Consider the following 14,782-nt stretch of genomic DNA (forward strand, 5'->3'; position numbering starts at 1 on the left):
ATTCCTCAAGGACAGGACAACTATGACTTCCTTACTCAGAGAATTTACAGCTGACTATGAGTAGAATGACGCAGCAAGCGGATAAAAAGAGGATTAAAGGGGACTTTCAAGTTGGGGATTGGGTGTATTTGAAATTGCAACGATATAGGCAGACCACTATTGCTATGAGGAAGCATCTCAAGTTATCTGCCAAGTATTATGGTCCTTTTCAGGTTGTGGAAAAAGAGGGAGCAGTTGCTTATAAGTTGAAGTTGCCAGAATCTTCCACCTTCTATCCAGTTTTCCATGTTTTGTTACTTAAGAAGAAGATTGGGGATAACAAGACACCTATTTTGGAGCTTCCTCAATTGGTAGAAGATCAGGTGGAAGTTAAGCCAATTCAGGTGTTACAGAATAGAGTAATTGTCAGGCAGAATATGCAGGTGCCACAATTGGAATGGGCTACCACAAGAGGATGCTCTACTTGGGAGGATGATTCCTTTCTCACATCTCAATTTCCAGCCTTTTACACCTCCTTAGGACAACTAGGTGCTCAGGGAGGGGGTATTGTTACATACTAGAGAAAGAGGTTTAGGAAAAATTGAGTAGAGGAATTATTAAATGTAATGCAGGTATAGGGAAGTGTTGGAGCTGAGTTAGTTGATTTTGGAGGGAAATATCAAATTGTAGGCGGGAATGTTTATTAGAAAGTAGCAGAGTAGTACAAACACTGTTGCATAAGAGATAAAGATCATCATAAGAGTAATAAAAAGATTAAGTTTCTACTTCTCAATCTCTCAGTTTCTTTTCTCTCTCAATCTATCTTCTTTCTTCCATTTTCAAGTCTATTCCTTAACTCTCTTCCCTATTTCCAATTTATTTCTATCTGCAACTGACAGTTAGGGTTTAGATCCTAACAGTAGCCAGAGTTGGTTATATGCAAGAATGAACCTGCAGCTATTTGAGAGACAAGCGGGCCAGAGTTTAGCATCTTTTGAAATAGTAAAATTTCTAGTATTTGGGCAAAGCTCTCCTATTCTCTACACAGGAAGCATTTCCTAGGGGTGGAAACAGACATCAATTTATCTTTTCTTTATTTGCTATTGCTTTTGTGAAAGAATTAAAGATTATTGTAATTGAACTTTTATTGCTGAATCAATACAATTATTTTACTCAATATTTTCTTCTCTATTACCTTTATTATTATTTCTGGTCCCTTCTCTATTAGACTGTTAGCTGACAGCAGTGTTGTTAAAGGTGACAAAAGGTGCTAGGCGAGGCGCCAGGTGAGGCAAGGCAAGCCCTTGGCGCCTCGTCCGGCTGAGGTGAGTCAACTTGAAAGAGGCGAGCGCCTAAGAGTGCATAGGCGAGAGGCATGGGGCGACCAAGATGACGCTTGAGTGAAATAATGTCAATTTTCCCTTTCTTTAATTTTTTTTTTTTTAAACAGCATAGAAATAAAATTAAAAAGTAAAAAAAAAAATTAAAAAAAAAACCCTAAACTAAAGCTTCAACTCACGCCACCAGCAGACTTGGAGCATACAACGTATTTTTTCCTTTCTCTCCTCTTCACCTTCTTTCCTCTCTCTCCTCTACTCTTCTGCAATACTTCTTCTCCCCTCTCACCGGCGCATTCAGTCACGCCATTTTTTCTTCTCTTACTTATTTTCCTGCATTCTGACCATGAGTCATTGAAACACTTGAAGGGGCAAAACAAACTCAACCGTAGGCATGCCAAGTGGATAGAATTTATTGAGACTTTTCCTTATGTTATCCAGTATAAGCAAGGTAAGAAAAATGTAGTTGCTAATGCATTGTCACGCAAGTATGCTCGTCTCTACTCTTAATGCCAAATTGCTAGGTTTTGAGTATGTGAAGGAGTTGTATGCTAAGGATTCTGATTTTGATATTGTTTATGATGCATGTAAGAAAATTGCCTTTCAAAAGTTCTATAGGCATGATGGATTTTTATTTCGTAAGAATAAATTATGTGTGCCTAATTGCTCTATGACAGAGTTACTTGTGCGCAAGTCACATGGTGGTGCTCTCATAGGACATTTTGGGGTTAGTAAGACTTTGGATACATTAAGGGAACACTTCTTTTGGCCTCATATGAAGAGAAATATAGAGAGAGTCTGTTTTAAGTGCATCACATGTAAGAAAGCGAAGTCCAAGATCTTACCTCAAGGCTTATATACACCTTTGCCTGTACCTTGTGAACCATGGATTGATTTGTCTATGGACTTTATTTTAGGGTTGCCTAGGTCTAGGGAAGGTAAAGATTCTATATTTGTAGTAGTGGACAGATTTTCCAAGATGGCACATTATATTCCTTGCCATAGAACTAATGATGCCACAAATATTGCTGATTTATTCTTTAGGGAAGTTGTGAGGTTGCATAGCATCCCTAAGAGCATTGATAATGATAAAGATGTTAAGTTCCTAAGTTACTTTTGGAAAGTATTGTGGGGTAAGTTGGGTACTAAACCGTTATTTTCTACTACATGTCACCCACAGACTGATGGACAAACCGAATTAGTTAATAGAACTTCAACAACTCTTTTGCGTGCTGTTGTTAAAAAGAATTTGAAATCATGAGAAGGATGTATACCATTTGTTGAATTTGCATATAACCAAAGTGTGCATTCTTCTACTAGTTATTCACCTTTTGAGATTGTTTATGAGTTTAATCCTTTAACTCCATTAGATTTGATTCCTTTGCCAGTGCATGAGATTTCAAGTTTAGACGAAAAGAAGAAAGCTGGATTGGTTTAAAGGATCCATGAACAAGCTAAACAGCACATTGAGAAGAAGAATAAGAGATATGCAATTCAAGCTAATAAAGGAAGAAAGCGAGTTACTTTCCAACCAGGAGACTGGGTTTGGGTGCATACGAGGACGGAAAGATTTCCAATTCAAAGGAAGTCTAATCTTCATCCTAGAGGAGATAGTCCATTTCAAGTGGTGGCCAAGATTAATGACAATGCTTATAAGTTGGATCTCCCCGGTGAATACAATGTGAGTGCTACTTTTAATGTTGTTGATCTTTCCCCTGTTGATGTAGGTGAAGATTCGATGATGAATCCTTTTGAAGAGGGAGGGGATGATGGAAATCAACAAGAACAACAAGATCCGAGCAATGTTCATGAGAGGATTCAAGATGCAATTGCACAAGAAGCTCCAATCACAAGGGCTAGAGTTAAAAAGATGCAAGAATTGATTGAAGAAGAGGTTGCACAAAAAGCTAAATATGGAGATACAACCAATAAATTGGGGTTCCAAAAAGATAAAAAGTGGCTTAATTTGATCCAAATTTGCGTGGGAGATGATCAATAAATATTTCGACAAAATTGATGGATTTTCATGCAAATTTAGTGTGTGTTTTTTAATTTAGGACAAGTCTGAATGATTTTATGTAATTATTTTTAGTCAAATATTTATTTTGGACCTTATTTATGTGTTTTGGAGCCTTAGGTAGGAGTGCAGCCCACTCCAGCTTTTTTATTAGTTTTTAGAGTTTTATCTTATTTTTTTAACTTAGAGAATCATTTATATAAGGCTAACTTAATACTTTTTGAGGGGAACATTACTTTTGATTAAATTAATACAAAAGAGGGATTTTTCCTAAGTTCTTTCTTGAACTAAATTAAATTCTTCAAGAGTGATTAACCTTATAGTATTTAACAATATTGATATTCTTTGTTCTTGTTTGATTATAAACTTTGGGTCAAAAATCCTTAATTTCTACCTTTGAATTATCTTGGTTTTCAATTTTCTATAATTGATAGGTCAAGGTATTCCTTATTGTTTAAACTTGATTTTGGCCTTCTTAGGATTATAAACCAAACCTGTTCGTGGGTTTCAAGGCATCGTTCTTGAGGTTCGCATCACATAGTGCAAATAATGTTTTTTTTTCTTTTTGATATGCTTTTTTTTACTCATTAAACTAGTTAAAAGTATGAATTTTTATTTTAAAAGTATGAATTTTTATTTTAAAAGTGTGTGTGTGTGTGTAAGTGAGTGTGTGTGTGTGTGTGTGTGTGTGTGTGTGTGTGTGTATATGGCTATGGTGCCTTACTTCAAAAAGGCCCTCGCCTTGCCTCTCGCCTAAGATCATAAGGTACTTAGTCGCTTTTCGCCTTAATAACACTGGCTGACAACCTTTATTTTCCTATTTTATTATTATTCCTTTTCTCTTTAAAACTTTTATTCAGTTTGGCTTAGGATTCCTATTATTACAAAACTTCCAATAATTATTGTAAACCTATCCTATATAAAATGTCTATTTGGTTTAACTATTAAATACAAATTGATAATCATAATGGGCAACAATTCTTGGTAGTTGTTATCATAGTAATAAATAGTCGAATGTCATTGATAATATCTGATTTATATTGTTAAGTGTTCGATAAAACTATATTTAGTTGTTACTATTGATATATAAAATGACTAATAAGGATATATATCATATAATTTCTTTTATTATTAAAATAAATATAATATTACAAATTTATTATATTATATTATTTATTTTATTATTAAATTAAATATATAATTATTAATTTAATATTTAATATTATTTATTATATTATTAAAATAAATATATAATTATTGATTTATTATATTATATCATTTATTTTATTATTGAAATAAAAAATAATTAAATGCTTTAAAAAATAATTAAATAACTTTAAAAATATGATTATAAAATAACAAAGTAATTATTATTGTTGATAAAGAAAAAACTTATAATTAATTTTAAGTTCTTAAATATAAAAAACGTATTTTTTTATAATAAATAAATATTTTATATTTTATATTATTAATAAAAAAATATTTTAACAAAGTTATAATGCGCTAATTAAAATGTTAAAATTATAAATGAAAAAGATAAAAGTATTAATAATATTAATTTTTGAGTTAAATGAAAAAGGATAATATGATCTAAATAAAAAATAAAATCAAATAAGTTATCAGCTGATGAGAAACAGCTCTATTTTTAGAGCTGATACAAACTGCAGCTGATGGGCATAATATCAATTACCCATCATCTATCAGCTTTACTTTTTTTAAATTTACCAAACACTCTAGTTCACTCGTTTGGTTGTTTATTAGCTATCAGGTGCACCCAACAATTGAACCAAACACTCCCAAAGTCAACTAATAAAACGAGTAGCAATTATCTAAAATTCACGAGATTAAAGGCTTTCTCTTTGAAAGAGTCTTGCGGATCAAGGGCTCCCTTTGACAAGCTCTTATTCAAAGTCAAAATAGGCTCATCACGACAAGAAAAAAATCGAAACAAGGGAAAGGTGACAGCAGAAGGAGAAGATTTCTTTGTGTATCGTCCTATTACGCGATCCATATACTGAGAACTTAACAACTAGCCAATATGGACCAATATGATTGAGATTTCAAAGTGGGACAATGATAGGGATATGGATGGTGTACTCTGGAGATTCAAGAAAGCTCTGGAAGATGTGGACAGCTCAGCTCCATTTTGTTAGAGTGATTCCCGGATGCATGTGAGGCAGCTGCTAGAAGAGTTATATATAGGAAGAGAAAAGGCAGAGTTGGGGGCATGAATTGAGTTATTTGTATTTTCCAGCTTTATTAAGCTTAGGGCCAACTAGTATGGTTGCTGGGGTGTGAGTGAGAGAATTCTTTAGATTGTATTTCTAGAATTTCTTGTAATTCCACCTGTAAATCGAGTTATTGAATAAAAACATTCTCCCTGCTACTATTTTCCATCTTTGCTGCATTTGATCTCCTTTTCTTTTATTTTGACTCCTTACTCTATCAGACAACATGGGATACAATGTACTAGTAGCTATGTAGCATGGAAATGAAAACGCAGACATGGGAACGCGGAAATAGACACGGGGAAATGGTATTTTCAAAAATATAGAAAATAGAAACGTGGAGAAATGCATAAATATAAAAATATAGGGATATATATATATATATATATATATATATATATATATATATATATATATATATAAAATCAATAATTTATGAAACATTATAAAAATAATTATTTAATTTAAACTCTCACTCCTCTATAACTATTAAAAAATAAAAAGTATTAATCAACTTTAATTTAATGATATCACAATTAGAGTTTACATTACAATTAAAATCAATTCAAGAAATAAAAGTAAAGAGTAAAAATAATAAGATAAAAATTACAATAAAAAATTTTCACTTTAAAAGCCAACCTCTCATCTCTCTCTCTCTCTCTCTCTCTCTCTCTCTCTCTCTCTCTCTCTCTCTTTAAAAGCTAGCATTCGTTTTCTGGCCCCTACGACGCAACTTTAAAAGCCAGCCTCCTGTTCCTCTCTCTCGCTCTCTCTCTCTCTCTCTCTCTCTAATACTCTTCTTCTCCACCAATAGTCAGCTTTTATCATCTTGTTTGGTTCCTTCCTATCCAAATGCTAATCACCCTCTATATTTCTCCTTAATTGCCTTTTAGCTTTTTCAGATCTCACAACCTCCATTTCTAATTTGTCTTTTCAATCTAATCTCTTCTCTTTCAGGTGAGACTTTGTTTCAACTCTTGCTGAGTCAATCTAGGGTTTTCTCTCTTCTAATTCATCCTTCAATTCCTATCCTTTTGCTTTGTCTTGATCTTTTTGATTTCTTTTTATATTATTGTGTAATTAAAAAAAAGAGATTTGGCTTGTAGATTTGGTAATCTTGTTGGCCTGGTTGCTTGCTGATGAGAAATGAAACTAGAAGAAAGTAAAAGAGATTTTGGGTCCTATTCTTCTCTTGCTACAATTTCCTTTTTTTTAAGAAACGCGTTTTCAACGTGGGAAACGCGTTTCCATCTTCTGGATTTTCCGGACATGGCCCCGAAACGTGTCAAGACCATGTCTCACCATTTTAAGGACGAAAACGTTTTCGACACTCAGAAAAGCCAGTGATGGGCATTTTCATGTGATGCGTCCCACATTGGTTCTGCAGAGAGGTCTTGAGTGTTATATATATGGGTTTGCAAACCTCCCCTTGCAAGCTAGCTTTTAAGGTGGAGTTAAATAGGTTCATATCATTTGGTATTAGAGCCTTACTCTGCATGGGCCATGTACAAAGGTTCCTTGACGTTCTTCGGAGAGGTCGGGGTGAACAAGCCATGACCCCAGTTACTTCATGAGGACATTCAATCTAAAAAGATCAGGAATGATGCGTCCCACATCAGTTCTATAGGGAGGTCTTGGATGTTATATATATGAGTTTGCAAATCTCTCCTTGTGAGCTAGCTTTTGAGGTGGAGTTAGGCAGGTTCATACCACCATGCATCATTGATTAGTAGTAGGGCCATATGTTGTTACAATGCGCCTTGATTGCATATGAAAAAGCATAAATTCCATTTTGTTTCTATTTGATTGCATATGAAGATGCATCTAATTCCTTGATTGCCTAACAAACTACCTACCCACATCTATATAGTGTCAAAATCTAAACATTTCTATTTGAAAATGTGTATATGACCAAGCAAATCAAACATATGCTAACCTTATAAATGAAAGCTGATTTCAAATAGATGGAAGATTCAAGGCTTACAATGTATTGATTCTAGATTCTGTTGTTTACTTTTGCATGAATCATCCTCCTCTTTGTCACTAGAAAAAGACGTATAAGACTGCCGATCACTATAAAGTTTGTCTTCTTTGTATGAGAATGTTCCCCTTCCACGTCGCTTGGGGCCTTTAACTTTATTTTCCTTCAATGAAAGGTTTGATACACTAGGTAAGCCTTGTGGGGAGAGTAATTCATTGGGAGCACGATCTGCGATAGCTTCCCAATCTAATGGTTCAACACAACATGATTTAAAACATAATTAGTAATTATTTTGAGTTCAAAAATAGCTTTAGCAGGACAGTAATACATTCAAATCATGTAACATAAGAGAAAAAAACAAGGTTAGCATTTTAGTGAAATTTAGAAAATTAACCCCTCTACGAAAATAAATATTAACAAAACCACAGGAAAAATATGCGCTTAAAATGGATGTATATGACAATTTGGGCACTAAATATAATGTATCCATTTGCAACTAGCTATGACTACCAACAGTCTATCACCCCACGAGGTTACATTACAAAAGCAGTTAGTGGACTGTGCTCACTAATAAGCACAGCCAACACATGCCTTTTAGCAAAGGACTTTAGCATCTCTCAGTAACCACTACGCAATAAGTCCTCAGGCTTTATCCTATCATTCAAGCACGTTGAAAAGCAATAAATTCAAACCATTTTTTGGCATTTTGCAATCTTTAAGTTATTCTGATATCTTTATCATATACTCTGCTTAAAATATAAGACACTAGCTGGAAAAATTAGCGCTTTCAAGAACATGCTTTTAAAATTCATGAACCTTAGACTAATCTTCTGCCTGGGTAGCTTATAAGAGCAAAAACAACTATAAAAAGAACATTTTAGTATGTTAAAAGTATGCTTAGACAAACAAATCAACAAAACAAAACAGATAAAACGAGGTCCTTTAAACAAATGCAAGAGTCAGCTAATAAAAACATACCATCATCTGAAGATCCTTTGCAAGGAGAAGCATCATCAGGCAGTCTAAACGATTCCTCAAGATGCCCTTCACAAAAGCATACCCAATTACTTTTCAGAGTACAATCACACTTTTTAGGCTCATTATAATGCATCCCAATAATATAAATGTTGGTCTAAAGAGATAGAAACTATGGAAAAAAGTAACGCACCTTTTATACAAGGCCCATCAATAACTGAATCACTAGAAGATAAAGCGGCATTGGACTTTGAATTTGACACCACATCTTCGATCAAGTGCTTCGTCACATCTTCCGCACTGCTAAAGCGAGATCATAAACCAGTAAAACCCATGTAATAAATTAACAAGAAAATGTATAAGGGTTAAAAGAACAGTATTTAGTTTGGTTTCTAGCAGAAAGGAAAAAAAAGATCTATCCTACTTTTACCAAGAGAAAGTTTGAGAAAGAAATTCCCCTACTTTTCCCACATATACTTCTCCCAGTAAGCAGCAACCAAACAGAACTCAAAAATACAGAATTTTTACCTTTTCTCTCGTTTACCAGGCAACAGAACAGAAAAATAGTAACAAGAGAAAGTACCTAGAAGGGCGAGACTGAAGGGCGAGTTGTTTGAGGACCGAAGCGCGAGAGAGAAGCTCGTCCGATTTGAGAGAGAAGTGCTTGGTGGAATAGAGCTTGGACAATTCAGTAAAGGCAGAAGCCAATTGGAGATCAAGCGTTTCAGATCGGCTCAGGGTTTCAAGTTTTGAAACCACCGTTTCAAGGAGAGAGATTGCGCCGTCTGTGTCCCCGGCTGTCACAAGATCTTCAACTGACTCGCTCCAGTTTAGACTGGGTTGTTGTTCAATAGCTTCGCCTTGTTCCATTTAGGCAAATTCAGTTAAATTTGCGACTTCAAATGGAGTATGTAAGAGCGACAGGCAGCAATTGAATTCCAAGCACAAAACCACTTTTGGGATTCTTCCGACAGGAGAACAGAACAAGCAAAAACCTATAGATGCGACTTGATTTCAGATCACTCCCAGTCTCAACGAGACTCCAAAATTTCCGTTCATTTGCCCGGGTATTTTTAGGTTAAATTTCATTTATAGTGCTTCAACTTTGCCATTTCCTCCAAAGTTTAATGTATAATATCAGTTCATTATAATTTAAATTTTTATAAAATTAACATTTTTATACGTACATTACACGTTGTTATATGTATTTATAATTTAATTTTTTTCATACATAATTTAAAAATATTTATTCTAAATCTCTGAAAAAATATTTATATTAATTAATTGATAAATCTTAAAACTAATAAAATTTTTCTACGAGATGAGCATAATAATATAATAAAATTAATAAAACTAAAATAAGATTTTAAAATAAAACTATAAAAACACCAAAAGACAATTTATTATATTCTATTCTAATTGTATATATGCAAGTGTATACTTATTTAAAGAAAAATTTTTTTCTAAAGGAACCTATTATCATGATCCAAACACGTGGGTTGAACTCATATCGGGACTTAAGTTTGCATAAAACTCTTAAAACTTGTAATGATTCTTAAACTTAGATCAAACCCAATTTCAAGGCTTAACAAATAAAATATTATAAATTAATTAGGGCTGACACAACTCAATAACCATAAGCAATTCATAATTAAGAAAACTTAGCTTAATCTTAGTACTCAAAATGCATATTCCACTTAAAACCATTAATTTTGATTAATTAATACAATTTATTTAAAAGCTAGTGTCATTACAAAGTTCTAAGAATTAAACAAATAAATAAGTAGTATCAAACCACCTATATACAAAATAACTGTGCTATCTCAGATCTAAAGATTATATGCACTGATATGATTTATGACAATGCATTGATAAGAGTAAACTCCACGTGATTGTCATAAGTGTCACTAGGTCGGCCTACTTATCATGTATAAGTGCCTATCATGTTTTTTATATAGCACGAGACTCACTATTCCATCTTATTTATATCTAATATAAATAACTTGGGACAAATATAATTACAATCTTTCTGGATAAAGTCATGTCCTTATTGTGAAGTATCTTCGATTATGAACCAATTTATGATACTTTGTGCTTAAAACACTATCACTCATATTCTTAACAACTTAAGAATAGAATTTCTAACAAAATATCAATGGACCTTTTCTATTACACATAAATATATTATGCAAACGGAAAAGTAAAATTACCTTTTTATTAATAAAACATGTACAAGATATATACTAATTGATATGCTCTAGGGCATACTACTAATAATCTCCCACTAGCACTAGAGCCATTCATTACAATACCTTAGACCCATCTTCTCAAGATGTCGGTTTAACTAAGCTTGTGACATAAACTTAGTGAATGGATCAGCTGGATTTTAAGCTGATGCTATTTTCTACTTGGCTATATCGCCTCGCCTAACTATCTCTCTGATAATGTGGTAGCGCCTTTCTCTGTGTTTAGATTTCTAGTGAGATCGGGGTTCCTTATATCCAAACGGCCTCTTTTGCAGCATCTGATGCAGCAATATACTCAGCCTCTGCAGTGGAATCAGCAGTCATACTCTGTTTGGAACTCTTCCAACTGACTGCACCTCCATTATAAATAAACACAAACCCAGAGGTAAACTTTCTATCATCGATATCTGATTGGAAATCATAATCAGTATAACCATCCAATTGCAAGTCACTACCTCTATATATTAAGAATAAATCCTTAGTTCTTTTCAAGTACTTGAGAATAATCTTGACAGCTATCCAGTGTTCCAAACCTGGATTGGATTGAAACCTGCTAGTCAAACTAACAGCATATGCGATATCCGGCCTAGTACACAACATTGCATTCATTAAACTTCTAATAACCGAAGCATTTGGCATCCTGGCCATTTTATCTCTTTCTTCAGGTGTCTTTGGAGACATCTCTTTAGAATGGTGGATACCATGTTTCACTGGTAACAATCCTCTTTTGGAATCAAGCATGTTAAACCTCTTTAACACCCTTTCTAATTATAGACTTTGGGATAAACTAATTATTCTTTTCGCTCTATCTCTATAGATGCAAATCCCAAGAATATAGGTTACCTCCCCTAAGTCTTTTCATGGAGAATGTATTTGACAACCATACCTTTACAGTTGTCAACATACCTGTGTCATTACCCATCAACAAAATGTCATCCACATATAAGACAAGGAAAGTGACAGCACTATCACTAACCTTCTTATATACAACTCATCCTCATTTTTTATAAAGCCAAATGACTTAATGGCTTCATCAAAATGGATGTTCCAACTCTTCGAAGCTTGTTTCAACTCATAAATGGATCGCTTTAGCTTGCATACTTTGGAACCATCTTAGGATTGAAAACCCTTAGGCTGTTCCATGAAAATGTTTTCTTTAATGTATCCATTGAGAAAAGCTGTTTTGACATCCATCTGTCAAATCTCATAATCATAGTATAATCATAGTATGCAGCTATTACTAATAGAATCCTAATTGATTTAAGCATGGCAACAGGCAAGAAAGTCTCCTAATAGTTGATTCCTTGCCTTTGGCGAAACCATTTCACTACTAGCCTTGCTTTATAGGTTTCTACCTTTCTATCAGAACCAATTTTCTTCTTGAAAACCCATTTGTTCTCTATAGGTATAATACCTTCAGGTGGGTCAACAAGATCCCAAACTTGATTCTTATACATGGAATTAATTTCAGATTTCATAGCATTAATCCATTTTGAAGAGTCTATAGCTGATATAGCTTCTTCATAGGTTAGTGGATCATCTCCATGATCTACTTCTTCCTGAGTAAACAACTCTTGTTCTTCTTTATGAAGAAAACCATATCTCACTGGTGGGTGAGATATCCTGGTTGATCTGCGAGGAATTACAGTAGATGTTTCATCAACAGGTGTAGGTTGACTAGATGGATCGATATCCATCTGATCTATTGGTTGGTCAGAATTCTCCAATTCTAACTCTATTTGCCTTCCTTTGCCTCCTTCTTTGTCACACCTTATATCTCTGTAAGGCATAACATGATCTCATAGAATACCAAATGAACTACTGAACTTCACCTATCGATAATTCATTAAGTACTCTACAAGGGATTTTAAAACCATTTTCTTACTTTCTGGAAGTGGTGAGCATTTGGGTAGGAATTAAAATAATTTAATTGAAGTTTCAAAACTAGTTAAAACTTTTGCCCATTTTAATTTTTTTCCCAAATTTTATAAAAATTTCGGCAGAGTGCCATTTGTATTTTGAAAAAATGGTTCTTCAAATACCTGAAAAAAACACTTTCAATAAATTTTTCGCAACTCCCAACCTTCAAATAATCTCAATTCAACTCAAAATTCTCAAATCAAACCACTTTAAAATAATTCCACAATTTAATCCAAGTTTGTCATCTCAAAATATTTTATCATTTCATTCAATAAGGCTAATTTATATTTACAAGTTTAATTTACAGATATAAAATACAAAAATAATATTATTACAATTTATTATACAACTGCTCAACTTTACATTGATACATAAAACATTATAATATTGACATCAAATAATTACAAGATCGTACAAAAAGGATCAGTGAAGTCCACTATCTCAGTAGCAGCTCACTCTGCTGTTTTCTCCTTACCCTTATCTGCGACAGCAAAATAAGCTATCACTGAGTATTTTTATACTCAGTGGTGCACTATAAAAATTGAAATGCAGTACATAAAACATTCCTTGATAAATTCACAATTTGAATATTTCATAACCACAATTAACAATTTATCAAAACTCATTATAGCACAATTTTGGTCAAATAATTTAATAAACACAGTATTGCCAATTCATACACAACTTAAGCCATGACACAAAATTTCCAATCAATGCCGTGTTGTACACCCCGATAAAGTAATCTACAACCCCACTAATCGAAATTAATGAGAGAGGTGGCTAGCTAGCTAATAAGTACTCATCCGATCTACAACCTCAACTGGTAAACTAGAGAGAGAGGAAAATAATTAATCTCAACCCTATAAATGGAGGAGGAATAATAAGGCACTGTCATGCTAAGTGTGAATCAAAAATCTATTTCAAACATTTTATTCAAATATTGCATACAAAAATCAAATCAATTTCTAAAGTTACAATTTCATCACAAAGTGGCAACACAAAAGTTCTTAAACTCATAATGCGTACTAAATCAATTTTTCAAGGATAAAATGCTGAAATAGGGTTTATTGTGAACAAACCTGATGTGAGCCATCTCTAGACCTTGACTCAGTCTCTCAGACCTTCCAAGTATTTTTCAGCTGAAACACAAAATTTATAGTGTCTCAGTATCTTTATTTCATAACAATTCTAATAACTAATTCTAATGTTTAAACATACATTCTTGCAAATTTCATGTTGAGGTTACTATTTATGGTGCTATTCAAGTTAATTTGTTAACTTTCTAAGGCTTAATAGGTATGGAAATTCCAACTTTACCTACATACCATATTTTGGTCACCAATTTTGTTGGTTTTGGTTGTTTTCTCAAAACTTAGGTCTTTTAGGCAAAATTGCAAATTTTCAGTTTTGGTGTCTTAGGTTGCACTGTTCGATTGGTCATTTTGCTGTTAGAATTGGGCTAAGTTTTCTTCATAGAAATTGTTCCTTATTGTCTTAACTTTATTCTCCTTTTTGAATCACTCCATTTGGAGTTTTGTAACTCAAGTTATAGCTATTTGAATCATGGCTGCCGGATTGGACTTAACCCAGATTTTTGGATACCAAACTAGTTCTGGCAGTTTTAGGTCACCAAATTTGGGTAGCCAAATAACTTGGTTAAGGACATAATTTGGGTTTGTGTTCTTCATGAAAGTTTTAGGTCTATATTTCAACTTTCCACTGGTAAAATTTTAGATTATTTAGACCTGCCTAGCCCAAGTTATGGCTAAATGAACAAACACTGTTCATTTGGTCATTTTTATACAAGTCAGAATACTCACACCCAGATTTGGCCAATTTGTTCACTATGCTATGGTCACTTTTTGGGCATGATTCCTAAATGAAAAATGTTTCATTTTGTGTCTATTTTCATTCTCAATTGGCCTCACACCAATTGAAGTGGCAGAATTATAGTTTTGATCTCTGAAAGGGAACTAGGTCAGGCTGTTTAGAATTGGACCCCCACCTATCCGAATTTGATTTTTCTTCTAACCATTCAAACACATCCTAATTTGTCTCAACTGACCATTTTGAGTCTCATTTAGGTCAAAGTACATGAA

General features: G+C 33.5%; 1 protein-coding gene across 4 annotated transcripts in view; it reads right to left on the bottom strand.

The window, feature by feature from the left end:
• The window catches only part of LOC110671169 (uncharacterized), a 76,113-nt gene extending 66,479 nt beyond the window's left edge, over window positions 1-9,634 (bottom strand). For 2 of the 4 annotated variants that reach the window (XR_009149499.1, XM_021833556.2), the window contains exons 1-4: window positions 9,101-9,634; window positions 8,711-8,820; window positions 8,521-8,586; window positions 7,546-7,788 (exon numbers count right to left, since the gene is read on the bottom strand). Coding sequence is in view for 3 of the 4 variants with exons in the window: in XM_021833556.2 (XP_021689248.2) it covers window positions 7,546-7,788; window positions 8,521-8,586; window positions 8,711-8,820; window positions 9,101-9,387 (706 nt within the window). In the remaining variant the exon portion in view is untranslated. The remainder of the gene's footprint in view (window positions 1-7,545; window positions 7,789-8,520; window positions 8,587-8,710; window positions 8,821-9,100) is intronic. The other 2 variants (XM_058148561.1, XM_021833547.2) reach the window with 2 other exon arrangements.
• Between the last annotated feature and the right edge of the window lie 5,148 nt (window positions 9,635-14,782).

Source organism: Hevea brasiliensis, chromosome 6 (assembly GCF_030052815.1).
Source record: "Hevea brasiliensis isolate MT/VB/25A 57/8 chromosome 6, ASM3005281v1, whole genome shotgun sequence".
Classification (NCBI taxonomy): Eukaryota; Viridiplantae; Streptophyta; class Magnoliopsida; order Malpighiales; family Euphorbiaceae; genus Hevea; species Hevea brasiliensis.